The sequence below is a fragment of the Loa loa genome, assembly GCF_000183805.2.
Source record: "Loa loa unplaced genomic scaffold supercont3.2, whole genome shotgun sequence".
Classification (NCBI taxonomy): domain Eukaryota; kingdom Metazoa; phylum Nematoda; class Chromadorea; order Rhabditida; family Onchocercidae; genus Loa; species Loa loa.
Genome location: NW_018108182.1, coordinates 985,514 through 1,012,595, shown reverse-complemented (window position 1 = coordinate 1,012,595; position 27,082 = coordinate 985,514). Strand labels below are relative to the sequence as shown.

The 27,082-nt window shown below is 35.7% G+C and overlaps 4 protein-coding genes across 5 annotated transcripts in view; 3 read left to right on the top strand and 1 right to left on the bottom strand.

The window, feature by feature from the left end:
• The first annotated feature begins 2,682 nt into the window (after window positions 1-2,682).
• On the top strand, window positions 2,683-4,664 carry LOAG_02133 (40S ribosomal protein S5). The gene is made up of 4 exons (XM_003137671.2): window positions 2,683-2,858; window positions 3,174-3,383; window positions 3,860-3,988; window positions 4,300-4,664. Exons 1-4 carry the CDS (start codon window positions 2,718-2,720, stop codon window positions 4,465-4,467), a joined length of 648 nt encoding a protein of 215 aa, XP_003137719.1. The 5' UTR covers window positions 2,683-2,717; the 3' UTR covers window positions 4,468-4,664.
• Window positions 4,665-5,558: 894 nt separating this feature from the next.
• Window positions 5,559-7,957, top strand: LOAG_02132 (the record flags this gene model as incomplete). Of its 2 annotated transcripts, XM_003137670.2 has the most annotated exons (3): window positions 5,577-6,635; window positions 7,047-7,368; window positions 7,867-7,957. In XM_003137670.2, 3 exons carry the CDS (start codon window positions 5,577-5,579, stop codon window positions 7,950-7,952), a joined length of 1,467 nt encoding a protein of 488 aa, XP_003137718.1. In that variant the 3' UTR covers window positions 7,953-7,957. The 2 variants fall into 2 exon arrangements, with proteins under 2 accessions (XP_020307522.1, XP_003137718.1); XM_020445938.1 differs by lacking the exon at window positions 7,867-7,957 and having other exon boundaries at window positions 5,559-6,635; window positions 7,047-7,395.
• A 671-nt stretch (window positions 7,958-8,628) lies between these two features.
• On the bottom strand, window positions 8,629-9,450 carry LOAG_02131 (hypothetical protein). Its single transcript, XM_003137669.2, has 2 exons — window positions 9,325-9,450; window positions 8,629-9,021 (listed from the first exon to the last, which is right to left on the bottom strand). The coding sequence occupies exons 1-2, from the start codon at window positions 9,418-9,420 to the stop codon at window positions 8,671-8,673; spliced, it is 447 nt and encodes a 148-aa protein (XP_003137717.2). The 5' UTR covers window positions 9,421-9,450; the 3' UTR covers window positions 8,629-8,670.
• A 3,670-nt stretch (window positions 9,451-13,120) lies between these two features.
• The window catches only part of LOAG_16411 (spectrin protein 1), a 17,195-nt gene continuing 3,233 nt past the window's right edge, over window positions 13,121-27,082 (top strand). The window contains exons 1-31 of the mRNA XM_020449063.1: window positions 13,121-13,286; window positions 13,730-13,918; window positions 14,063-14,188; window positions 14,614-14,805; window positions 14,904-15,088; window positions 15,235-15,424; window positions 15,718-15,881; window positions 16,043-16,169; window positions 16,246-16,458; window positions 16,808-17,056; window positions 17,232-17,371; window positions 17,724-17,954; window positions 18,193-18,432; window positions 18,773-18,915; window positions 19,032-19,267; window positions 19,602-19,769; window positions 19,939-20,100; window positions 20,232-20,333; window positions 20,710-20,868; window positions 21,248-21,439; window positions 21,700-21,936; window positions 22,151-22,370; window positions 22,786-22,996; window positions 23,216-23,387; window positions 23,519-23,920; window positions 24,104-24,260; window positions 24,522-24,706; window positions 25,174-25,295; window positions 25,423-25,665; window positions 25,843-26,062; window positions 26,407-26,578. Of these exons, the coding sequence (XP_020307521.1) occupies window positions 13,188-13,286; window positions 13,730-13,918; window positions 14,063-14,188; window positions 14,614-14,805; window positions 14,904-15,088; window positions 15,235-15,424; window positions 15,718-15,881; window positions 16,043-16,169; window positions 16,246-16,458; window positions 16,808-17,056; window positions 17,232-17,371; window positions 17,724-17,954; window positions 18,193-18,432; window positions 18,773-18,915; window positions 19,032-19,267; window positions 19,602-19,769; window positions 19,939-20,100; window positions 20,232-20,333; window positions 20,710-20,868; window positions 21,248-21,439; window positions 21,700-21,936; window positions 22,151-22,370; window positions 22,786-22,996; window positions 23,216-23,387; window positions 23,519-23,920; window positions 24,104-24,260; window positions 24,522-24,706; window positions 25,174-25,295; window positions 25,423-25,665; window positions 25,843-26,062; window positions 26,407-26,578 (5,848 nt within the window). The 5' untranslated portion in view covers window positions 13,121-13,187. The remainder of the gene's footprint in view (window positions 13,287-13,729; window positions 13,919-14,062; window positions 14,189-14,613; window positions 14,806-14,903; window positions 15,089-15,234; window positions 15,425-15,717; window positions 15,882-16,042; window positions 16,170-16,245; window positions 16,459-16,807; window positions 17,057-17,231; window positions 17,372-17,723; window positions 17,955-18,192; window positions 18,433-18,772; window positions 18,916-19,031; window positions 19,268-19,601; window positions 19,770-19,938; window positions 20,101-20,231; window positions 20,334-20,709; window positions 20,869-21,247; window positions 21,440-21,699; window positions 21,937-22,150; window positions 22,371-22,785; window positions 22,997-23,215; window positions 23,388-23,518; window positions 23,921-24,103; window positions 24,261-24,521; window positions 24,707-25,173; window positions 25,296-25,422; window positions 25,666-25,842; window positions 26,063-26,406; window positions 26,579-27,082) is intronic.

Sequence of the window (27,082 nt, the reverse complement as noted above, 5' to 3'; positions counted from 1 at the left end):
TAAATAAATATAGATTTCAAGTAAAATAGATATAACAAGTGAAATGTAATAAATATAAATTTTAACAAACTTTAGTAATAATAATGACAGACAAGCTCTAACATGTAAAAGAAGTTTTGAAATTTGAAAAAAGAAAAATTTGAAATTTCGGTAAATTTTCATCTATTGATATTTATTCTTTCATTTAAGCTCTCTAAAAATTATAACTTGGATTATTATCACTACAGTGGCACTCTTCTGCTGTTTATGATGTTTTTAATTAACTGCTAAAGTTAAATCTTAATTTCCAGAAAAGAATTACAGTCAAAGGTGATGTATGGTCGTTTGGTGTAGCAGTTTGGGAAGTACTCAATGGTTGCCATAAATATCCCTATAAAATGATGACTGATAATGATGTATATCGAAATTTATTATTTATGCAACAACATGGGACGTTAAAGGTTAGTGAATGAATGGACGGAAGTATCATGTCTATATTAACCTTTTGTTTACATATCATTATCACTTATCAGATATATCGTAATCAAAATTCATATCATCGCCTATCATATCACCCTCTCATTCCATTTTTATTCTATTATATTAGAAATTGCAAATCAAGGATTGAATTTCTATTATTTATCGTATTTGGTTTTTAGCTAATATCTTGGGACCTTAAGTAATCTATACTTTCACTTCTTATCTAGGCTTTTCCCCTTATAACCACATGATGATTTATTTAGGAAGTTCAAACCTTCCATCGACCAAGAATTTACCTGATCTGTTGGAGCCATAATCCAGAGCAAAACGTTCTACGTTTTACAATCCTCAAAGTCAATTATGTAATCATGAATTTTTAAAAACTTTAAAAAAAATTAACCTCATTTTCTAGTTTTATCTGGAAAGGCCCGACTTTTCATCTGTCAATTTTTACCAAGAATTTATACTGCCCTGTTGGAGCCGTGATTCAGAGCAACGTCCCACGTTTCATTCGTTACATCGTCGATTGCAAAATGTCACTTGTGCGCAAATGAGCGAAGGCTGCTGCTTTTGATGGGAGATCTCAAGAGATGATTATCTTACATACATATCATTATTTTTGTGTCTTAATTTACTTTCATGTTAGAGATTGATATGTTGCTGAATATTTCAGAAGAAAAAAAGAAAAGCTTGAATGAAGTTCATGTATGTCTTCGTTAGATTTTTTGGCTTCTGACTGCTAACACAGGACTGAAGCATCAAACAATTAAAACCGAAGATATATAATGGTCATAAATACTCGAACGATATAATATGCTTTTATATACAATACTAAATGATGACTTTGGCAAAGTTCAACAACTGACTGCGGGAAAATTCTATGGCTTAAGGAAATACTGCTTCGATGTTTCTTTTGTGACGGAAAGAGGAAGGACAGAGAGGTCTGCTCCCAATAACTCTGACGGAAATAAGCCAGGAACCTATCAACAACTGAAATCCAAATAACTCAGTTTAATAATCTAAAGTAAAGAATAAATAATACTTAATGGAGTTTCAAAGTAACGAAATTAACACACGCTGAACAAAATGGATGATAAGTAGTACTGGAAAATGAGAGACAATATGAAATAATACAATCATAAAATAGCATTGTTATCAGTGTGTACAAATTAAGAAATCCTTTGAGCCGCAACAATAATAGAAATTGAGAGCAAATGATGAATAGAAAGAGTGTGTTTGTAGCAGAGATGATAATGAAGTTATACCTTTATAAATATAAATATAATCTACATTCACTTTATTCACAGACACATTCACGTAATAAAATACTTCTAAAGGAGCAAATTTGATTAACTTGAAAATGAAGTATCAACACAGAGTGAAATTGATACAATTCATTCCATTAATCCATCTCAAATGTTTCTTAAAATAAGAAACAAGCGAACATGGAAGTATTGTTCATCACTGTCACGTGAATGAGAAGAAATCACCACGTGTCAAACGTGTTCCTAAATTCATTATACTACCGGATTATTTTACGTAGCATACGTCTGTATGAAGAGAATAAAAATTGTTACGGAGTGAAACATTTACTTGAGACAGTGCATTTTCGCAGTGTCCTAGTCAGGAGAAGCATAATGATACATGCTGGAGCACTGAGGCCTGGTCTGTCTTGGTAGGCCGTACAACGGTACATCTGGTGATTGTGATATGATAAGGTGATAAACGGTGGTGTGTAGCTGTGGGTTTCTTTTTTCCTACACAGAATTTTTTACGTTTTAGGAATTTTATGCTGTTTTATTTTGCTTTTAATTCATCACTTGTATTTGATGTTATTTCTATTTTATTCGGATATTTAACCGATGATGTTATTCTTGGCAGTGTGTCATCAGTGTTTGTTTGACTTTTTTATATTAGACTAAGTTTGTTCTATTACCAGTAATAATCGTTATAATTATTACTATCTTGGCTTGTTGACTGTTAATGTTAACATTATTAGAAATATTATTTTTTTTCCTTTCTTTTTTACTACCTTAATATTACCATTAACATAGAGACGGTATTCTGACATACCCACTAATTACTATCCATTGGTTTGGGCGTATATAATTAATGTGATATAATTTGATGTGTTTAATATCACAATTTAGAAAGGTTTTTGACGATAAACGCATATGAATCTACTGGCCCGATCGGTTTGTGATAAATACTTAACGGTTTTTCTTCCAGATATTTGGTGAAGCAGTTTTTACGTAAGCATGTCTGATCAGTGGGTAACTGAAGCAAATGACGTCATTGGCGGTTATGATGAACCATTAGGTCAATCGGAGGCACCAGAAGTGAAACTTTTTGGTAAATGGTCGTTGGACGAAGTTCACATTTCCGATATTTCTTTAGTGGTCAGTTCTAAATGCACGTTTGTTAATAGAAAAGTTGATTGCCTGGTCATCATATGTTACGTGCCTTATTATAACGGTACTTTAATATAACGGTAATTTAGTATAACGGCACTTTAATGAATTCATAGTGTTATTTTGCTAGGTTACATGGTTTGTTGTAATTAACTGTTTATAATCACATTCGTAAAAGGAGATTCTATAGCAGCACCAATACTAATCTTCAAACTACCACACTCTGAGCTTTGGATTTAGCTTTCTTTATTCATATCACTGCATTAAAATATAGTGCTTTCCAACCAAATCGATACTTTTCAGGATTATATAGCCGTAAAAGGGAAATCAGCAAAATATCTACCGCATAGTGCTGGTAGATATCAAGTGAAACGTTTTCGTAAAGCAACGTGCCCATTGGTAGAAAGACTTGCATCAACAATGATGATGCATGGCCGGAACAATGGCAAGAAACTGATGACTGTGCGTATTGTGAAACATGCTTTCGAAATAATTCATCTGTTATCCGGAGAGGTTCAGTTTTATGCTTATTTTATTTTTTAAGTAACTTATCGTTTTGTCAGTAGATTTTAGTGCATTGGTTTCATAAGGGCACAAAGTGACAAACTGCAAAGTGTGCGAAAATTTTTATCATGGAAAAGGATTTGCAAGAGCTTAACTTACCTACTAACTTATACAGGAATACTGGTAGTTGAGACCATAAAATTCAAAATATTTTGCTGCTTGAAAGACATGTTTCAGCAGATACATATAAGGTAACTTCCAGCAACAAGAAGTATGCAGACAAGACTAGGATTTGGAGGGGTAGAAATTTGAAAGTGGGTGAGGTAAACAAATTTGAAAGTGGGTAAGGTTAAGACGGAAATATTATAGAATAAGAGGGAGTTGTTCATACTTTAATATTTCGGGAAAAATTAGGGCACTTTTTTAAATGAGATCCAAGGGTGATGTGTTTGATCAGACCGTTTATAAGGTGTAACTTGTTTCAGAATCCTGTGCAAGTGCTTGTTCATGCTGTAATAAATAGTGGACCGAGGGAAGATTCAACACGTATTGGTCGTGCAGGTACAGTTAGGCGGCAAGCTGTCGATGTGTCACCTCTTCGTCGTGTAAATCAGGTCTTTTTTTTTCGTAGCTAAAAAGCGTGGTGGTTATTGGCAAGATCTTCACGAAAAGCTGCATGTTTTTCTGTTGCCAACTTTCAAAAAACAGGAAATCTCTATTTACACCCTGGATCGACATATAGTTTGAACCTTCTTTTGAAAAAAATTAGAGTCGGGAGTTTTTTTCCTTACTTGGCCGTGCAATAATTTCTTCTGTCAAAATGAAATAATATGTTTCATTCACGACTTGTTACTTGGCAACATGGAAATGGCGCATGACTTTGGCTTGGCATCATTCCTAGCGAGGAAGTGTAATTTTGCTACAGGCTATTTGGCTGCTCTGTACTGGTGCACGTGAAGCAGCATTCCGTAATATCAAATCAATTGCGGAATGTTTGGCAGACGAGTTGATTAATGCAGCAAAGGGATCGTCGAATTCCTATGCAATCAAAAAGAAAGACGAATTGGAGCGTGTAGCGAAGTCAAATCGTTGAGTCACGTGTTTTGTTGGATTCGTTATTCTGTTTGTCGGATGGAACAAGCGTTTATATTATATTATTAAACAAGTGTTGTTTGTTATAAAAAAAGATTGTTATAAAAGGATAGAATTTCTTGATACCACACTGTATGTATGCATGTACACTTGACTTTCAGACTATATTTCCTACTTCATCCCCATTTGAAAATAAAGGGTCAACAACCTCATCAATTGGAAAACTCCAGCTAATGTTCTCGCTTCTTTTACCCAATCCTCGATAGTTCAGGCTACTTTCATCGAAAAAGATTGGAATTGTATAGTTTGCCTCATAATGCAAAAAAATCTAGAAAGTAAAAAGCTGTCACATTGTTTGAAAACTTGAGGAGGGTATCCAGGTGTATATGTTGAATTGAAAGTGGGTCTTGCAGTGAGAGTTCAGGGTCGATGGTCGAGGGGATTTGTCATGGTATGTGTCAAGTGTGATCATGTGAAGTATGGTCTAGTGTTTACTTCAACCGAGGATGGCTTGTAACGTCAAGGAATCCATAGAGTTGAAGGGTCATGTTAGTCGTGAAATGATTATGATTAAATGAAACATTAAAGTGCAAAAAAATTAATGGAGGACTAGGGATTGATAAGTCATTTGATTTAAGTTGTCGCTGTAGATACTGTTTTTTTAAGTTGCTAAAAGCAGGAGATGAATAGACGTATTCAAGGCAGTTGGACTTGCTTTTGATTTAAAATATTTGTAACATTTGTATACGAGGTAGGCAAATAGAAGGAAATTCGGAATTGTGAAGTCATATAAGATAAAAGTAAATAGCTCATATGAAGGAAGATAGAATCATATTTCCCGAAGAGTATTTCAGAATTGTGATTAAGGATGTTCGTAAAAAGCTAGACATTGTCTATTGTCTATTTCCTATATACAGATAAAAGTTTGAAATCAAATTTGAATATAAATCGTTTTGAATTTTTATTTGAATTTTATTGGCTGGTTTTGTGAATTTTGCTTTCAAAAATTCAAATTGAATTTGAATTCTATTGGCTGGATTTTTTCCGTTTGTCTTATTTTACTTTATATTGCAGGATTTTTAATAAACAGTTACTTTCAGATTGAGTGAGATGAAAACGGAACAAGAAGCAACTGATCGTACTGAACGCTGTTTCAATCGATTGCAGACAGCGTTGCGTCGTGATGGTAGTATTCCGGAAATCGGTTTACCACTTCAAGCGATTGAGGGATTTCTAACACGTTTAGCAAGTTTGGACTCGAATAATCGCTTCAATACCGTTTGCATCGGAGCTGGTGAACGTGAAGGTCGTGTTCTGTCGCCACTGGTTCAACGACTACATTACGGTTTAGCACATGGAATTGGCAGATCTGGAAATTTGACCGAACGTCAACCAAAAGCAATCGGTTCGTCTATTCTTTCAGAAATTACCAATAAACTTGCCCTAGATGCTATTCGTTGTCTTGGAATACCAAGTACGAAAGCAGCTATGGTAGTACCTGTTGCAACCGGAATGGCACTTTCGCTGTGTTTGGGTGCATGGAGACACACGAAACGTCGTGCTAAATTTGTGGTCTTTCTACGTATCGATCAAAAATCATGTTTTAAATCCATTTTTACGGCTGGTTTTGAACCGATTATAATTGATGGTATCCAAGAAACTATGATAAGTGATGGACTCATTACGGATCTTACTGCTCTGAAAGTTGTTTTGGAGAAACAAAAGGACGAAATTATTGCCGTGCTAAGTGCCACTTCCTGTTTTGCTCCTCGTCAGCCAGATGATTTGATTGCTATTGGTGAATTATGTACCAAATATGGTGTGAAACATCTGGTAAATAATGCTTACGGTTTACAATCACCAGAATGTCGAAACCGAATCGAAGAAGCCGGTTCAGCAGGATATATCGATGCTTTTATACAATCAACGGATAAGAATTTCTTGGTACCAGTAGGTGGTTCCATTGTGGCAACATTTGATGAGAAATCCTTGAATATCATTGCTAATTTCTATCCAGGACGAGCTTCCATCGTACCATCACGTGATTTGTTGATTACTTTGTTGCAGTTAGGTAAAGTTGGGTTAAGAGATCTTTACAACATGCAACAAACGAATTTTGAAATTCTGCGTACGGCAATGCGGGAATATGCTGAAACGATTGGACAAAAGGTATAAATATTTCGAAATATACATCAGTGAATGGACAGATGGATAAGTTGAATAGATGAATCGATAGAATGATAGATACAACGAACACACCCTTTCTGGTAGTAGTACCCATTAATCGGACTTCTTGATCTCGGTAATTTCCATGTGCTTGTTGTACATTTGTTGAATTTCTGCTCATCAATTGTTTATGGATGATATGTCGGTAGAAGCACAGTGCAAATTACATTATCATTAGCTCAGTTCTGTAGTAAGATAAAACTGAGCTTGAAGAACTTCCCTTGGGATAATTTTCCTCTAGTTGAAAATTTCGTCATTCGCTATTAAAGCATCACAGGCTGGCGAACAATTACATACAAGTGATTGAAATAAGATTCTCATCTCGAATGTTTGATTGCATCAATCTGTTTTCAGGTTATGGAAGTTAAAATGAATCGGATTTCGCTTGCAGTTACACTGAAGGGTTGGACAAACCAAGAGCAGAATGCTTTCGGTGCTCAGTTGTTTAGTCGCGGTGTTACCGGTGCTCGAACGGTGCCCAATGGCTTATCAAAAACAATTGATGGCTATGAATTCCTCAACTTCGGTTCACATTCATCACGACAGCATGATGGTTACTTGAATGTTGCCTGTGCAATAGGCATGACAACGCGGGAAATTGAGGAATTAGTAAAGGTACTCAAGGAGGAAACCCCAAAATGGGCCTTTTCTCCGTCCAACAATGCACATGCTAAAGGTATTAATCTATAGTATTGGAATTACGTAGCACATATCCTTTTCATCGCTCATCAGTTTTGACTATAGTTTTGAAGTCTTACCTTTGACTCCTAAATCAAAATTAGAACTTCAAATTTAGTAGACAGTGCTCCCTCATCATGCTATTACCAGTTATGACCATTTTGATATTCTGTGGATGATTTATATAAATAAGGCTAGCAACTTTTCGCATTATAAGACAAAAGCCTAAGGTGAGGTAATATTTACATAATGGAATCACGATTAGACACAGGTAGGATCTAACAGTAACTGTCTCTTCCCGTTACTCTTTTATTATACACTACGACCAAAATTTCATTACCAGTACTTATATTCTCGGGATCGATAGTTGTGCTTAATGATAATGATGATAGATAGTGACGATAGTAATCATAATCAGATTTCCAGTTACGCTTTTGCCTAAAAGTCCTTACACTAAGGAACACAATTGTGAACTCAAAAAACGTCTGTTTTACAGATAGCAATTCAGCACTTCGAAGTAGTGCTAATTGCATCACAGCATTGTCCACAGATGATATGCAAGCAGATGAAAGCTATGCATAATTTGTTCATATTTGTAATGCATTTTTTAATGCTTCGATCTTTACATTCGATTTCATTTCATTTCCTGTTTGTAGGTTTTTTTTTTCACTTCCATATGATATTTGAAATGTATATAATGTATTCAAGTTGTGATGGAATCCACCAATATTCAAAGTCAACAATAAAGCAAACCCGAAAAATTATCATGCGCTGAAAATAATTGAGATGCAATCCAGCGCCGTCTTGATAAAACCATCCGCTTTCATCATTTCTGATTATTGTCCAATAATGCCGCTTTATGAAAATGTCTACTGTGTATATCATTTGAGCAAATGGTACAAAAATCCGTCCCTTTATCCCTATATCGATTAAATAGTTGACAGTGCTTAGCAATACCGGGAACTGTTTCCTTGTTCACCACTTAATTTATTTTGGAAATAGTCTGAGAAACTGGAATCAATAAATCAGTTATGGTTTACTACAGTAAGTTAGGATAGGGATTAATCGTTATTTCGAAATAAAAAATAGATGGGGATAAGCCACTGTTATTCATAGTTCACCATTCTCGAAGCGAACAAAAGCATTTCAGAGGGTCCTTAATTTATTACTTTTAATGCATAACATTGCAACAAAATTTTGGAAAACTTTCCACATAGAAATATAAATCACTGATCAAAAACAGATACATTGAAATCTAGTGCAAGTTAGTGCAAGTATGAAAAAGAAATGGAAAGTTTGATTAAAGCAGGAATGAAAGCCATGCTAAAATATACATTACACCACCAATCGGGGCGTATTTTCTCAGACTGTCTTTACCAGTGATACTGTAATGGTAACAAGATCCAGAGAAAATTGCCATACCACTGAGTAGAAGCGAAACAGTAAGCCACGGAAAACGTGCCTTATTAGCAAGGAATAATGTTATTGAATGTATCAAATGATAACGATTGCCGGTTTCGAAAACGCGTGAACGTCGCTCATCTGCATTTCCACCTTCACGTAAAACATGCGTTCCGTACGCACCAAGTGATATTGCCAAAACACCTGACAAACCTGCCAGACGGGCCAAATGTGATTCATTTAAAAGACCCTAAAAACTAGAAACGATAAGACATAAAACAGTAACTTATCTTTTGAGGTATGCTAAATTTCAAAAATCCTGCACATTTCACCCAGAATAAGTACATGGTAAAAAAAGAAATTCAGAACTAAAGCTAACAAATTCCGGGAAAAATATGAATAAATTACTAGTCTTCTAAGATTTATCAGGCTTTCTGTTAAATAGATAGCCAATAACCAGGCCAATGAAGCTTGCAGCTTACAAACTTAAATTGTATCCGCACAGGTTACCACTACCAGAAACTACCAATGGCTGTCAATACCCATAACTTACCGGTGACACAGAAGGTAATTTCGATGACATAATCGTACGGTTGGTTTTTGGTGGACAAAATGAATCCAACAGCTTCACCAAATAATCCATCACCATTATCTTTTGATGCAATTCGAATCGAAAAATCAATAGTCAATTAAAACAAATTTTTGAAATACCAAGTTTCCCGGCTCAGTGATTATTTGGATCAACGAGTACTCGAGGTTGTTTCAGTTATCACTACCGTGAACGGTAGTGTAAGTATGTGTGATAGCTAAATGATCTCTGTGAAAAAAGTGATAACTGAAATCTCGGGTAAATTATTTCCCACGTCTCTCCTCCCCCACACGTCAAATTTCGATTTCCAAACAAAGTAATAGAATAAATTTCGGATCAGTAAAACTCAATTTTGCATTGTTTAATATTGGCAATACAGCACAGCACAAGGGCATAGGTAACCTTGGGTTGGCAGAACAAACTGCTTCATATAGGTTATATGCCAGGTATACGATATGACAGTATTATGAATTTAATTACAGTCTAATAGCATGTACTGAAAGGAACAAGCTGATTACGTGCCTGAAATGAAAGTACCCTCGAAATATCCCGGGAACCCCACTTGATTTAACACCCACTAACACGTCTAAATAAAGAGACGAAACTTTGCATACCGTTCCGTACGAATGCTTGGCCGTCTTTCCGGTTGACCACGTGAAATTTCCGGTGAGTGGGATGTTATTGTTTGTAGTGGCGTTAAGAAGACTGGACAGGCGGATAGAGTGGTGTAGGGCCGATGTACTTTTTTTTGGAGTAACAGAAGGGTGGAATTAAAAGAATGTTTTAGGATTCTTAAGTTCAAATACCGATTTACAAACTTTTAAACGTCTTAATCTTCCCCATTATACGTACATTATTCATAACATATCATGCGCTAAGTCATTTCAGTTATTTGAAAGTTATATAATGAAAATTTTCATTCCAATTTTACAACACATGAAATTCATTTGATGATATGTTGCCGTGTTCGGGATATGCGCATTTTTATGTATTTAATATTTAAATACGGAAATTTTGAAATCATTCTGTCGACCATTATTTAGATATTTTCTCATGTTTTTGAATTCCATCCCTGGGGGCCCGGAAGCTAATCCTCATTAACTTCGGGTTAAGCATCGGTTTAAGCGTTTATGATGCTTCGAAGAAATTGTCCTTTATAGTTATTCTATTATTCGTTCAATTTCAATCATCTTTAGATGTTTTTCTTTGAAATTATCAGTCTTCTGTTATTGCAAGGATAACCTCGCATTTGTTAGATTCGGTTCTCTAGTCATACATAATGTTTTGACTATTTCATTATTTTTCAAGTTGTAAGGCCAAAAATAATCAAGTTGTCTTTTCGTCCAATCAAGTGTGATCATTCATGGAGAGCTAGAATGATAATAATTAATTGTTCCATTTATTCCATTATTCGTTCAATTTCAATCATCTTCAGATGTTTTTCTTTGGTAATTGTAGTCTTCTGTTATTGTAAGAATAACTTCGCATTTGTTAGATTCTAGTTATTCTAAAATGACCACAATTAATTATTCGAGTCATTCTATTATTCGTTCAGTTTCGTTGATCTCTAGATGTTTTTTTCATTTTGATAATTGTCACTTTTCTGCTATATCTTAAATGTTGCGTTTAAGTTTCTTTGCAGTTTGTATTCTGTGATTTGAAAATTTCATTTTGTATTGCCTTTTCTGCTTCTTGTTCCAGTCATCAGTTCACAGCTGGTATATCATATTTAGACCGGACATTTGACTCCTTTTCTTGTATTTCATTTGATATATCCCATTCGACTATCCCCCTACATATTATTTTATGACTTTAAAAATGATTTCTTCCATTCTCTTAATTATTTTGTTCCTGTAAGGATGACCAACATCTTTTTGTTTATTCGTTATAATTATAAAATATTTGTGTAATAGCTGATATGTAGTAATTTGCAAGTAAACCCAAGTGTCGAAAAAATTATATAACATAATTAGGGACTAAGTATAATCAGTTAATAAATTTATAATCTAGTAACTGAGCGAATATAAATAGTTACAAATATAACGAGAAATGGCGAAGCAATTATAATTAATTGTAATTAAGATTTGAGCTTTAGAATACAACTGTCTGCAGTGATCCGCTAAATAAAATTGCGAAATAGGGAAATTATTGGTACCAGATGCTTTCTGACATGGAATTGTTTACCGAGTGTCGATTATTGTTTAATTTTTCATCAGGATTACCGCTCATCATCTTTGTACTACCATTTTTCAATTCTTTTGATATATGATAATAATACTTGTCGATTATGACCCTTACATGGACTTCCGGAAAATCGGTTCATTCAGCCGATATCACGAACTGTTTCCGTTCCCGTTTAGTTGGCAGGGAAGGTAATAGTTTGTTATAAGCTCTTAGTCTGTCTCTTTCTCCCTCACTCACTCTTATTTCTTTTTTCCATTTGAGAGAGTCGAATTCTTAAATCAACGTATGTATAGTGTGGGAAGTTGGATGGCTTAGATAAGAATTGGAGTAGAATAATTTTGACATATGCCACTAACTGCTCTTTTTCGTAAAAAAAGTTGAAAATATTGGAGAGAGAGAGAGAAAGTGATGACTAAGACTGAATTGAAGATAATCTACTACTTTTTCTCTTTCCTAACTTCTTGACCATCAGTTCCAGTTCCAGCCATGCCACCTAATGTTAACACAGGAACTGCTGTTATGAAATTAAAATTTCAGTAAAAGAACTTTTGCAGAATAATACTGTGGAAAAAGAATGGTCTGGATACGGTATTATTAGTATTGTTCTTTTGGTTTTTAATATCTTTTAAAGATAAATAATGTTGTTCAGCAAAAGGGGTAGAAAAAATTGCTTAATTAGCATCACTGAATCTTATTTCAATTCATTAAAATGGAACAAATCTGGAATCCTTTGGAAAAAAAACTGATCTCGATTTTATCACCATCATATTGTTTTGTTTATTTGCTTACCAATCAGTAAATGATAATAAATGACAAACAATCTTCCCATCACGTTAACCACCGTCAAATTTACTTATTTGTTAACAAAAGGTTGCATGCACATATCAGTAAAATGCAATCTGCTATATTTTCACTCGTTCTTTCTCCTGCAAAAGATTTATTGTTCCGTAAAAAGTGAAATTTGTTGTACAGCAGTGGAAAATAGCTTTCATATTTTCAACATACATACATGCAAACACACACACACACACACAAACAAACACACATACGCATATATGTACACAGTAACGACAACATTCATCTATCCCTTCTTTATTCAGTCAAATATCGATGTTAGTCTCTCTCCTTCCACATTGTTCCAAGGCATTTCTATGTGTATGTGCGTACTATGTGTATGTATATGTATGTGTGTATATATGTGTATGTATGTGTGTATGTGTATTTGTGTGTGTGTACGTGATAGTTATGGTTGCAGCTAAGGCTGTTGGGATCGCATCGTTGAACATTTAAGCCACTCCTCGTTTCCTTTCCCAATTCCAAACTCAACCAACACATTTTTTCATTTCACCCAATTACTCCCAATTATCATTTCGGCGACCACTGATATCAATCAAATGAGGTATCTGTATGCGTTCTGTGTCTATGTTTCTGTATGTGCGTGTATGTGTGTATGTATATTTGAGGGATATTATTGGTATTAGTAGTGGTATGAATGGGCTTTTTCTGGTTGATTCATATTAGATTTTTACCCTGTATATCATTCGAGCAATGTTAACATTTCATCAATTTTTTTTTCTTCAGATTGTGTACCGCGTCCGATTAAATTATCCGAATATACGGAATAACTGAACGCGAAGAGCAATATGGCCCAATCGGGTGCGTCAGTGTCACCACCAGAGCCTGTTCTAGAAGTTCCACCACCGCAGGAAATTAAGATTCTTGAAAGTGCTGAAGATATTCAGGTAAATTTCATCAAATAAACTCGTAACCTGGAGGATCAGAAAGGAGCTTAAACACCACATCTTTATCAGCTCTATCTGTCTATTTTAGTAAAATCTATTGGGATTGTCAACATCTTTTTGGTAAATTCAGTGATGTAGTTCGGGGTCCAGTGGGCTTCATTCTCTTATAGTGCTGTCGCCATTTGATGTTTTTCGTAATCTTGGAAGTGGAAAGTGAGATTTTACAGCAAATAAGTGAAAATATGTGTGATATAATTAATAAAATGAAAGATTAGGGAGACGAAAAAGATGAATAAAACACGAGAAATAAAGCAGTGCTTGTGATATAATTTTTCGTTTTTGAGATGTGTTAAACATTTTCTGTTAGAAATTTTTCTTAGACGTTCCAAAAAAGAGTATGTTGTCTTATTCTTTTTTCTTTCACTTATAGTTGTTATTTGCAGAATCGACGAGCTGAAGTGCTTGGGCACTATGCACAGTTTAAGGAGTTTGCTCGCGCTAAACGTGATCGACTGGAAGAAGCGCGACAATTCCAATACTTCAAAAGAGATGCGGACGAACTTGAAATTTGGATACTTGAAAAACTGCAAACAGCATCGGAAGAGTCATTTCGAGATCCAACTAATTTGCAAGTCCGTTTATTCTTTATCAAAATTTTTTGAAAGTTTCTTAAGTATGAACACAGAATTTTGGAGAGGAGATAAATCATTAAAAATTTTTTGGAAGCGATATCAAATTTTGCGAACAAATTTCATGAAAGGACTGCTCTTTTACAGGCAAAAATCCAGAAACATGAGGCATTTGAAGCTGAAGTCCATGCACATTCAAATGCTATAGCGCAGCTTGATAAAACCGGCACTGATATGATACAGCATCAACATTTTGCTTCGGATATCATCAGGGTGAATGGATCTTCCATACAGAAATGATCCATATGAATGCTTGATTATTTTTTATTAAAATTAATGCAGTATGAAATATAAAAGCGGCTTCGCTTTGCAAGTGAAAATCGGAGATTTTCAGACCAAGGAGGAAAGTAACAGATAAGTGTTCTGTTGGAAAAGATTCGTGTCGGACTGAAATTAAGAATTAGACAAAAATTAAATGGTTGGGAGTTCCATGAAAGATATAGAAAAGTTTATTTTTCATGTGAGAAAGGCTGAGATGGCTCATGCAGTAATAGTTCCAGGTAACTAACTATATAAGATACTATGACTAATAAAAGTTTTTAATGGCTTTTAGCTCGTAAAAGTCCAACAATCCTTTTTTTTCTAGAACTTGAAATGGGATAGTCTTTATGGTGTAGAATGACATTTTCCAATTTCAGAGACGGCTCAATGAACTTCATTCGCTATGGGATCAGTTGTTTTTTAAGTTGAAGGACAAAGGTATTAAGCTTCAGCAAGCCCTAAAACTCTTACAGTTTATGAGACAGTGCGATGAAGTACTTTACTGGATTCGTGATAAAGAGGCTTTCGTAACTGCCGAAGATTTTGGTCAGGATTTGGAACATGTTGAGGTTTGTCAGTTTTGGAAATTTTTTGATGAGACAACGCTTTTGTGCAATTCGTTATCGAACATCCGGAAGATTATTTGTTCATAATCACCGCCGTTTAGGTTTTGCAACGGAAATTTGAAGAATTTTTGAAAGAATTGGGCAATCATCATTATCGTATCACGGAAGTTAATCAAGCAGCTGACAAGCTTGTTGACGAGGGTCATACAGAGTATGAAACGATCAGTAGGAAAAAGGATGAAGTTAATGATGCTTGGCATCGTCTTAATACTCTTGCCGCTACTCGGTAAAATTTTCCTTTTATGGTTGTTTCAGCAGCTGTTTTTTTTTCCCTACTTTGAGTCTAGCCATTGTCGAGAAGGGAAAGCCCATTCAGAAATTGAATGCTTAAATTCCAAGATTTAAAAATTTGCCAAACTTATGTTTTTGTAGACGGGAGGGTTTGTTTGGAGCACATCAAGTGCAACGTTTTAACCGTGATATTGATGAAACTTTGGCTTGGATTGGTGAAAAAGATGCTACGCTATCATCGGATGATTATGGACGGGATCTGAACAATGTGCAAGCATTACAACGTAAGCACGAAGGAACTGAACGTGATTTGGCTGCCTTGGATGCTAAGGTTTATCTTAGCTAGTTGTTTTTGGATTCTAAAATCATTAGAAATATTCGGAAGCTTAGTTCTCACTCAGTTTTTTATATTTGTTATTTTATATACGTTCAACGAGTCTTTTCATAGCTCTCGAAGATGTCGTATTGTCGAAGCTATCGATTCTTTTCATTTTTGCATTAAGATGAAACTTGAAATATGAGCGTGATTTGGTATACAACTTAATCTAGTTATAGATTATGTCGTTTGAAACAGTTTTTTGAATGAAGGGGTTAGTTCTGTTTACTAGAAACAGCGTCTTCTAGATGACTTCACTGTCAACGGAAGCGGAACGGCTTGGACAAGTACATCCCGATCGAGCCGATGCAATAACTGCAAAGATGAACGAAGCGAAAGAACAATGGGCAGCATTGAAGCGGAAGGCTCAAGCTCGCAAAGATGGACTGGATCGCTCTTACAATCTTCATCGGTTTATTATTTATGAATAAGAATTTGTCAATGAAATACCAAATAGAGAAAGTGAAGCTTTAGAGTTGGAACATTATAAATCTACAGTATTTGAAAACTAATAATGGGAAGCAAGGAAAACTAAACCTTATAAGAGGTTGTAACTAATTTTACGTCTTTCAGGTTTCTGGCAGATTATCGTGACCTTTGCTCCTGGATTAACGATATGAGAGCAGTGATATCAGCTGATGAATTGGCCAAAGATGTTGCAGGCGCTGAAGCTTTGCTTGAAAGCCATCAAGAACATAGGGTCGGTTATACAGAGTAGCGGTTATGGTATTTCTAGATGAGCTCACATATTTAACTGTTTGCTTTCTGTCTTTTAGGGTGAGATTGACGCCAGAGAAGATAGTTTTATGCAAACAGCGGAAGCTGGACAAAAACTACTGGATGAAGGGATTGAACAGTCTAATGAAGTTCGGGATAAGCTGACGCATTTGGCACAGGAAAAAGCAAGTTTGCTCTCATTATGGGAGGAGCGACGAATACTTTATGAACAGTGCATGGATTTGCAGCTGTTTTATCGTGACACTGAACAGGTAACTTTTTGGATGCGATAGGTTATTTCATTAAGTGATCTATATGATGATGTTATTTCGCGTTTGAATCTGCTCAACTGGAGATTTTAGTCCATATATGCATTGCATCAGTGTTTCAGGCGTAGAATTTGTTTTTATACTTGCAGTTGATAGAATAAAGCTAAAATGGTTCTAACGCGTATCTGCAAGTATTGTTCGATTTTTGGTAGTTGTTGAACTAGTAGCAAATATGTAAACAATGTCACATCATTTGTATTATGCATAACATTGTTTACTTTGGGACTGTTTGGCTGACGTTGCAATATTTACTGTCTATGCTTATGAGTCGATAAGGTTGTAACATTTCCAGGCCGAAACATGGATGACAAAACAAGAAGCATTCTTATCAAACGATGATTTGGGTGATAATTTGGATAGCGTTGAGTCATTAATTAAAAAACATGAAGATTTCGAGAAATCTCTAGCTGCACAAGAAGAAAAAATCAATGCTCTGGATGAGTTTGCTACAAAACTAATACAGGGACAGCATTACGCTGCTGATGATGTAGGCCGGCGACGAGCGTCTCTTCTGGATCGTAGAAAACAACTCATGAAAAAAGTAAGGTCCATATATGAATTTTTTTTGCAACAAATACGTCATTTCTGTATTTTCCTCTGTCATGAACCCATAGCAGTCTAACCATGCAAGTTATTTGAATTAAGCATGCAACGTAGTTTCGACATTTCTCGATAATGAATTTCATTTAATGCAGAAGTAATACTTACTTTTTTAGGCATCAGAACGGCGACATCAACTTGAGAATTCATACCGACTGCAACAGTTCGATCGTGATTGTGATGAAATGGTTGGTTGGATTAAGGAAAAATTGAAGACCGCTAAAGATGATTCATATCTTGATCCTACTAATATCAGGTCTTTTATTTATTACTGTGCTGTAATGTTTAGTTGGCATGTTAGTGTTCTTCATCTGTGCTCTTCATATATCTTCATCGATCAATGCATCTGCTAGATTTTTCTTCATCTTGTCTTGGCTGTCCATCTACTGCTGTGAACTAATCACTACAAATTTACCTAGTAGTTTTTACAAAAATTGAATGCAAAAAAAATTGGATGGTTAGGATTAGTTTTTTTTTATGATGAATTCTTCCCTAATTTAAGTTCAGGGGTATATGTATTAATGCGATTCAAATGACCATATTTACATATTACATTAGTACGGAGTTTATCATATCGATCTTTTAATCAGAAAGGAATACTTTTTTAGGGGGAAACTGCAGAAACATTTGAATTACGAGCAAGAACTGAAGGCAAATAAAAATCGTCTGGATGATATCAATGTAGTAGGATCTTCATTGGTTAAGGAGAAACACTATGCTGCATCGCATGTACAGGAGCGTTTGAGCGAGGTGAATGGTATATGGGATGAGTTGGTCGATGCCACCGCTAAGAAAGGTGCAAAATTGAGAGAAGCAGGAGACCAGCAGCAGTTTAACAGGTCATAGTATTTATCAATTAACTAAATCCATTCGGTGATTTGATGGCTTGACCCAAGTTTGATTTCTCTTTTCGTTTTTTTTTTTTCTGTAGTTGAAATGACACTATCATATATTAGAACACTATGAACTTCATGTTATTTTCACAATGAATGTGCTATAACTCTTTCACTGCTTCCTTTTTAATCTGCTATAATTCTACTGATTCTTTTTTCTTTTGCTTGGAAAGGCATATTTTAGGAATGTTGAGGATATCGAGTTGTGGCTGAGCGAACTGGAAGGGCAACTTGCATCCGAAGATTATGGAAAAGATTTGATTTCTGTCCAGAATCTCCAAAAGAAGCTTGGGCTTCTGGAGAGTGATTATAATGCTCATCAGGATCGTATTGATGTCGTTAAGAAGCAAGCACAAACCTTCCATGACGGTGGACATTTTGATGCACCAATGATTTTGCGGAAGGAAGAAGCATTGCGTTCAAGGTTTTTTTTATGGTATTATTGTGGTATGTCTCTACCATAGTGGAGACAGGTTGTAATGTCTCACTTTCTTCAGCTTGTCTTTATTATACTGTTCCATATCTGTGCTTACATTCTCTTCAGTCCATCTGAGGAGGATCTGATTTAATAATGTTAATCACTCATACTGCAATGACTTACACCATATTTACCATATTAACACTGTGATTGGTCTAGATTGGAATTCTTCCTTTTTAGCACATGGAAGTTGCCTTTATCCATTCTTCAAATATATTTTGGATTATAGCATACAAGTAGCCGCTTTTTCCTTTGAAGCCATCACAATTCAGCAGCATTTTTGCAGATATGATGCATTACGTAATCCCTTAAATGCACGAAAAGATAAATTGGCCGAATCACTTCGTGGTAACCAATTGTTTAGAGATATTGATGATGAATTAGCGTGGATTCGGGAAAAGGAACAAATCGCTGGCAGTTCAAATCGAGGTAGCAATTGCCGGTAGTTCACTTCGAATAGTCACAATGTTTTTTGTCAAGTATTGTAATATGCCGTTTAAAGGATAGCTGTTACCTGATGTAAAAATACTGATCAGGTTTTTTAGGGCGTGACCTAATCGGTGTTCAAAATTTGATCAAAAAACAGCAGGCTCTGATTGCTGAGATTGCAAACCATGAACCACAAGTTGAAGCTGTCGGTGAAGCAGCAGAAGCAATGGTCCAACAAGGTCATTTTCTTGCTGCAGATATTCGTGAAAAACTTGCACAGTTACGCGATGGTTGGAGAAATTTGAAGACAAAAGCGGATAAGCGTCGGCAGGATTTGGATGATTCGTTACAGGTATCGGTATACAATTGCTTTTCTGGTGATGATCTACCCTGCAGTGTTACTTGCCCATGAAATTTCAGTTTCTTATTTAAATTTGAATGGGCCTGTTATTGACAACTACATCACATTTTAATGTTGGAGAAGCAAGGAAGATGAAATCTGCAAGATTTTCAAGATATCGTAGAGTTTAGCTAAATTTAAAGTACTTGCAGAGATATAGCCACATGTAGATTTCCATGTACACGATAAGGGAGGAGGAGGGAACAGAAATAAGATAAAATTTTTTTAGTTACTTGTTGCCGAGATTATCGATTTTTTTTTCAAAAATATAGCCTTGTTTTTAAAGGCTCATCAGTATCTGGCGGATGCGAATGAGGCAGAATCTTGGATGCGTGAAAAAGAACCAGTTGTTGGCAGTACTGATTACGGTAAAGATGAGGATAGTGCCGAGTCGTTGCTTAAAAAACATCGTGCTTTGATGTCTGATTTGGAAGCTTTCAAATCGACGATTGATGTAAGAACGAATTCCAAATACATAATAAGTAGTGATGAAGTTTCTTAAGAAGATGACGGAACTGCTTTTTCAGCTATATATTTGCTGGGCACAGATTTCTCCAGTTTAAAAGAGGTTTTGTCACATCTTTATCGCTGTGGGCATGCTTTGATCTGAATTGGAATTTCAGGAATTGCGTAAACAAGCTGTTCAGTGCAAATATCAGGAACACCCAAGCGGACAGCTTGGACGAGAATGTGTTATGGCATTATATGATTACACGGAGAAATCGCCAAGAGAAGTATCCATCAAAAAAGGCGATGTCATTACGCTGTTGAATTCATCGAATAAGGTACTCTTTCAAAAATAATCATTCAGAAAACTTAAGTTGAAATGGTCACTGTAAATTATTTGGCGGTTCCTTGGCTTTGTCATTGTCGGTATACTGACTCTCATTACATTACATTACATTTGTGTTCTCAGGACTGGTGGAAAGTAGAAGTAAATGATCGTCAGGGATTCGTTCCTGCTGCCTATGTAAAGAAAGTTGAAGCAGGTGCTGCACAAAGACCTTCATCGGAACAGGTAATGATATTGTACTTATATAGGGATTTGTCCACGTTTATATTTCATGTTCTGAAGAAATGGGCTGCCTGCTTTACGCATTATGAATTATTCACAGGATAGTCTTAGTTTATTGATTAGCACAGAGATATATCAGTAGCTGCTCATCATTTGATGCTTAATTTATTCAGAAAAAAGGTACAGGACTACCGACTGCTTTGAATCATACCGTCTGAAGCTTATATTAATGAATTACGATGTTTGATCGGAAACTTAGATTGCTTTAGGAAGAATCCTCATTTGTGGGATGTTATTTTGGAATCTCCCGTTTAAGATAAAAATTGGATCCAGGGATGTCTGATTGCAATAGATTTCTTTAGTTGGACATAAACTGCAGGGTCCATCATTAATCGGTGTCAAACAAGGTGAGATTGAAGATCAGTACCACAAACTTGTTCTGCTTGGTGACACAAGGAAGCGAAAACTTGAAGAAGCTTGTAAGGGCTATCAGTTGCTTCGCGAAGCTAACGATCTAGCAGAATGGATACGATCGAGGGTATGATCACTTTATTAGAACGATTTTGAAAATCGGAAGTATGAACGAACAGTTACAAGAGATGATAAAATGACAGTATACCTGTTATTGCTTTGATTTCACAATTTATTTGTTACACTAAATTACATTAAGAATTATCAGGGGTAGTAGAGGTAATAAATTCTAAGATTTAAAATTTACTTTCATTTTTCAGTACGTGGTGGGAGTACACTTTTATTTACCAGCTGATTTGAAAATGTAGTTTCCTCTTGTATTCATAATAAATGGTAGGACATTCCAACAGTACTGAAAATGATAAATTTTTACAGGTGATATATAATCATTGACTATGCCTGTATTTTTATTTTATAAATGGAAGCAGTTGACCATATTTTCTCAGGAAACAATTGCTGCACAGCAAGAAATTGGTAGTGACCTGGAACAAGTGGAAATACTGCAAAAGAAATTCGATGATTTCAAAAGCGATCTTAAAGCAAATGAGATACGACTCCAGGAAATGAACCAAATTGCAACAGCACTAACATCGGTTGGACAAACTGAAACAGCTGTACGAATACGACAGCAAATTGAGGTATAAATAGTTTCAACTTAGATGAGCAATAACGCATAATGCACATTGAATAAAGCTGTTTTCATCTGTGTTGATACCAGTAATGGATTTCAAATATTATATCGTCCTTTGTTGCGGTAGAGCTCGTGTTATCGCTGATTCTCAATACGTAGAAATGACTTTTCTTCATGTAGATAATTCATCCGAAGTACATTTTACGATGGTATTTCTTTTCTTGTAAATTTTAAAGTCGATGATTTATATACACAATGATTTTTAAGGATTTGAATGCCCGTTGGCGCGCATTAGAAGAACAAACAGAGCAGCGTGAACAACAGTTAGGTTCGGCTCACGAAGTTCAGCGATTCCATCGAGATGTTGACGAAACGAAGGATTGGATAATTGAGAAAGATGAAGCGCTTGATTCTGAAGACTTTGGTCGTGATTTGCGATCGGTTCAGGCATTACAAAGGAAGCACGAAGGTGTTGAACGTGATTTGGCAGCATTGGGCGACAAAGTATAATCATTTCTTAATAATAATGTGACTAGTAGAAACCTCTACCTTTGGTACTTCGGTTTCGTCCATTATCATCATAATTATTTTATGGAAGGAGTTTCGTTATCTCATGGGAAATAAGTGACGTGACGCGGTGATTTTAGAGCCTTCTGATATCACCATTCCGGAATGTGGGATATAAGTGGGATTAATATTTTCCATCCATTTGTTGTAGATCAAAACGTTGGATGAAAAAGCGAACCGTTTGCGACAAACTCATCCAGAAGCGGCAGAACAAATTTATGATTTACAACGAGAACTAAGTGAACAATGGAACCGTCTCACTGCAAAAGCAAATGATCGTAAAGAAAAGCTTCTGGATAGTTATGATTATCAACGATTTCTGTCTGATTTTCGCGATCTGATGCAGTGGACCGCAGCAATGAACCAACTCGGTTATTGATTACTTAATTAAAAAATAAGGCATTATTTAAAAAAGTTGCTTTTTGAGTTGGTATAAGTGTTACCAAATGCCGATTCAGTGAAAAATTTGACATTTTAATTTTTTTGAAGAGTTTGAGAGTGATGTATACTGACAGTTGCTTTTGTTGTAGCGTCAGATTGTAGTCTGTTATAGTTCTGTGTAACTTTTCGCCCATTGAAGGTTTAAAAAATTAAAATGGAAGAAGTACCGTCTCGTTTGCAATCACTTTTATTTGTGCTTCGAATAAACGTCTCATTTTCTGGGAAAAATGTGCGATCGATTTTTCAGTAAAAAGGGTAGAATCAAGTATCTCCACAAGAATCAAATATGAGAAATCCAAATTTAGTAGTTTGGATTTCTTAATCAAACCAAACTGTCCTTTTTAGTATCTAGTGATGAACTTGCAAATGACGTTACTGGAGCAGAAGCATTGCTGGAACGTCACCAAGAATACAGAACAGAAATTGACTCACGAGCTGCGACATTCGAAGTATTCGAGCAGTTTGGCAATCAGCTGTTGAATAGCCATCATTATGCGTCAGAAAATATCAAACAACGTCTTCAAGATGTTACTGATGCTCGACATAAACTTGAAGAGTGAGCATTTGATTAAACATATGAATTTTGACTTCAAAGTTCGAAAAGTCGATTGTTATTGCCTAGAGCTTTACACATTGGCTAATAGAATTACATTTATTAGGGTAGCCTGTATTCGTTGTGAGTTTCTCTGCAGGTTTCCGAGCCTTAATTATGAGCAGTGACTGATCAGGTTATCAATAAATTTAAATTTACTGTATCTTCATTTTTTTTTTTCAGTTCTTGGGTCCAACGTCGACATATCCTGGATCAGTGTTTAGAATTACAGCTGTTTTATCGTGATTGTGAACAAGCCGATACTTGGATGAGCGCGCGGGAAGCATTCCTGAGTCAGGAGGACACGAGCGATAATGTCGAGAGCTTGATCAAAAAGCATGAAGACTTCGATAAGGTTTAGAGTTCTTTATAGTCCTTCAAAAGCTTTATATTGGTAATATTTGCCCTCATGTAAACATTGCATCCTTTTATTATCTCAGAGAAGGAAGCGATTCAGATTTACCTTTGGTACATTCATATTTTCAGGCCATAGCTTCGCAGCAGGAAAAAATATTAGCACTTCAAACATTTGCAAATCAGCTGATTAACTCGGATCACTATGACAAGAATGCTGTAGTCGAAAAGCGTGATCAAATCCTGCATCGATGGGACCGTTTGAAAGCCGCTTTAATTGAGAAACGCAGTAAATTGGGCGAATCACAAACGTTACAGCAATTTTCCCGTGATGCGGATGAAATTGAGAATTGGATTGCCGAGAAATTCCAAATAGCCCAAGAGGAAAGTTATCGTGATCCGACTCATATCCAACAGAAACATCAGAAACAACAAGCATTCGAAGCGGAACTGGCTGCAAACGCTGATCGAATCGCAACACTGATTACTGCTGGCCAAAATCTTATCGATAGTAGTAAATGTGGTGGCGGAGAGGTTAGTAATAGCAAAATTTTTTCGGAATTCTTCATCTGGTTTCAGTTGTAAACTCTTGGTATTTCAAATTTTTCATAAAATTTATCTTCACAGGGTGCTAAAAATTTTCAGCTTTTCCGACAATAGCTCTAATCTGCTTGTTCTGTTTCACTTTACAAAAATCCGAGGAATGAACACTTCCAGGATGCTGTGTCACAACGACTAAAAGCTTTGAACGACCAATGGGAATTGCTGGTGAAAACAACTTCTGAAAAGAGTTATCGCTTAAAAGAAGCTAATAAGCAAAAAAGTTTTATGGCAGCTGTTAAAGATCTTGAATTTTGGCTTGGTGAAGTTGAAGGTCAGTTTCAGAGTTACTTTATTAGATTTTGACAAACAAGAAAAGGATAGTTTGGTGTATGAACTAATTCACTTCCAGAAAACGTTAAAAATACTTTTAAATCATTACCAATAAATGTACGTTGTACTGAGCATTGTTGCATCCAAATGATTTAACAGGATTAAGAGAATTCCGATAAATTTCTGCGCTGAAAAAGTTGCAGAAATAAAAAACAGTGAGGCAGACTTTTATATGATAAGATGCGTTTTTTTTTCTTTGTAGGTTTACTTGCATCGGAAGATTATGGCAAAGATCTGACTAGTATTGAAAATCTCTTGAAGAAGCATCAACTCCTGGAGGCTGATATAGCGGCCCACGCAGATCGTGTTAACGAAATGAATATGCAGGCTGATAATCTTCTTGAAAGTGGACAATTCGATCAACCTGAAATTAGCAATCGCCGGAAGGTAATTTGTAGGGCGGAATTATTTACTTTTTTTTTTTTTTGCTTATCTAACCCGAGTAATGAGAATCTTTTGTCCAATCTTATCACAATAGTAGATCTAGCAGTCCTACCTTCTGCTCATTCACACGAGATTTTTTGTTTAGCTGAATCCTGTACATTTTCAAGTTGAAAATTTTCAAACTGTATTACTGACCTTCACTGTTTGTCGTCCATCATCAGACTGCTAAATATTATTCGGCTGTTCCATTTTTTCTGTCGATCTTACTGGGAAGTTAAGCATTCCGGGTCTAAAATTCATATTTCCAAACTTTTTATGACCACAAAGAGAAATTAGATTATTGGGAGCATGTTATAGATAGTGATACCACATTGAGTTTTTAAATTAGAAATTTACAGTTATGGTCAGTATTACGATTACTGATCAGTATCATGATTTCACGTTTATCTACTCTTTGTGACGATTTATAGGCCATAAATGACCGTCATGAAAAGGTTCGCGAAATGGCAAACATTCGCCGCGATAAGTTGAATAAAGCTATCACTGTTTATCAGTTTTTGCGTGATATGGATGATGAAGAGTCATGGATTAAGTGAGCTTTTGTTGGTTCAGTCTTACCTTAGGTCCAGTGTTTTGGCAGTTGATGGAAAAGCTGTCTGTTTTTATCTACCAAACATTTTAGTGCTTTATTTACTCGTTGATTTTACTTTGCTTTATAGAGAGAAAAAGTTACTTGTTTCGAGCGATGATTATGGACGAGACTTGACTGGTGTGCAGAATTTACGCAAAAAGCATCGTCGCCTTGATAATGAACTGGTTTCACATGAAACACAAGTAGATCTTGTTCGGGGAAAAGGATTGGAATTGATCAATATTTCGGATACTGCTGCTCCGGAAATAAGGAAACGTATGGAAGCATTGGAAGAAAGTTGGAATGAAATACGAAATATTACTGGAAAGAGGTTAACTTACTCATTTATTAGAGCCCACTTTGAAATCACTTTATTTTTTAAAGCTACATGTGTTAAAGAAAATATCGCTTAATGAAAATTGGATCAAAATGGCTAAATAGAATAGTATGTTATGTAGTTTTGGCTTTTGCATGCCTTTTTTAAAGAACCATACACATGTCATTTCAGGCAACAAAAACTTGGTGAGAGTGAAGACTTCCAAATATTTGTGGGCAAAGTAGAGGAGGAGGAAGCATGGATGAACGAGAAGCAACAAATTTTGTCATCGGATAATTTCGGTGAAAATATGGCTGGTGTTCAAGGTTTGCTGAAGAAGCACGATGCTTTTGAAGCTGATCTTGCACTCCATACCCAACGTATTGATCACTTGATCGCTGAAGGGCAGAAAGTATTGTTTTCTCTATCGCTGAATGTTGGGAAGTAATGAAATTAGTAGCTGTCGTAATCAGTACATAATTTAGTCAAGTATAAGACTCTGTAATAAAATTTTATATACTGAGTGAAAATTACTGTCAGATGAGTCTTCATCTAATAGAACATTTATGGACATCTTTGCCAAAGCAATGGAATGGTTTGGAGATATGGTTATAATGGCCCTACCAGATTTTGTGCTAAATTTTAGGATACTTGTAGAAAAGAGGTGTCTACCATTTATGAAATTCTGTTTATAGCCTTAGAAATTCTACAGATAACAGGTCCTTGAAATTACCAGTTATTACTATTATCTTTCAGCTAATTGATGATGGTAATCATCACAGTCCAAGCATTAAAGCACGCTGTGATCAGCTAAGTACACGTCTTGATGAAATCGCTGAATTAGCTCGACGTCGCCTACAACGTCTTCAAGACAACAGTGCTTATCTGCAGTTTATGTGGAAATGCGATGTTGTGGAGAGCTGGATCGGTAAAGACTTCCATTTTGGTTCTTTTTTTTTACACGAAATTCAAAAGAAATCACAAATATATGCGCTTTTTATTCTAAATTTAAGCTAGCGGAAAAAAAAATTTTTTTTCAGCGGAAAAAGAGCAGCAAGTACGATCGGATGATTTTGGACGTGATTTGTCATCGGTGCAAATTCTTTTAACCAAACAAGAAGCATTCGATGCAGGTTTAAATGCTTTTGAGCACGAAGGTATCCAGCGTATCACGGAGCTCAAAGACCAACTCGTAAATGCTCATCATGCCCAGACACCGAATATTGAGAAACGACACGGAAATGTTATCGGACGCTGGCAGCAGCTTCTTGCAAATTCAGAAGCAAGACGCCAGAAATTACTGAAGATGCAAGATCAGTACAAACAAATTGAGGAACTTTATCTTACCTTTGCAAAGAAGGTTAGTACTTTGTAAAGCATTACTCATGTTTCCAGAAACAATGAGGACCACAGCAGATTGTATCGGACTGTT

Excerpts from the sequence above, each read along its gene's own strand:
- LOAG_02133 (XM_003137671.2), top strand. The coding sequence starts at position 2,718 with ATGTCTGATCAGTGGGTAACTGAAGCAAATGACGTCATTGGCGGTTAT. Across the intron at positions 3,384-3,859 it reads TTCATCTGTTATCCGGAGAG|AATCCTGTGCAAGTGCTTGT; the intron begins GTTCAGTTTTAT and ends AACTTGTTTCAG. Across the intron at positions 3,989-4,299 it reads CTCTTCGTCGTGTAAATCAG|GCTATTTGGCTGCTCTGTAC; the intron begins GTCTTTTTTTTT and ends ATTTTGCTACAG.
- LOAG_02131 (XM_003137669.2), bottom strand. The coding sequence starts at position 9,420 with ATGGTGATGGATTATTTGGTGAAGCTGTTGGATTCATTTTGTCCACCA. Across the intron at positions 9,022-9,324 it reads AATTACCTTCTGTGTCACCG|GGTCTTTTAAATGAATCACA; the intron begins GTAAGTTATGGG and ends TCTAGTTTTTAG.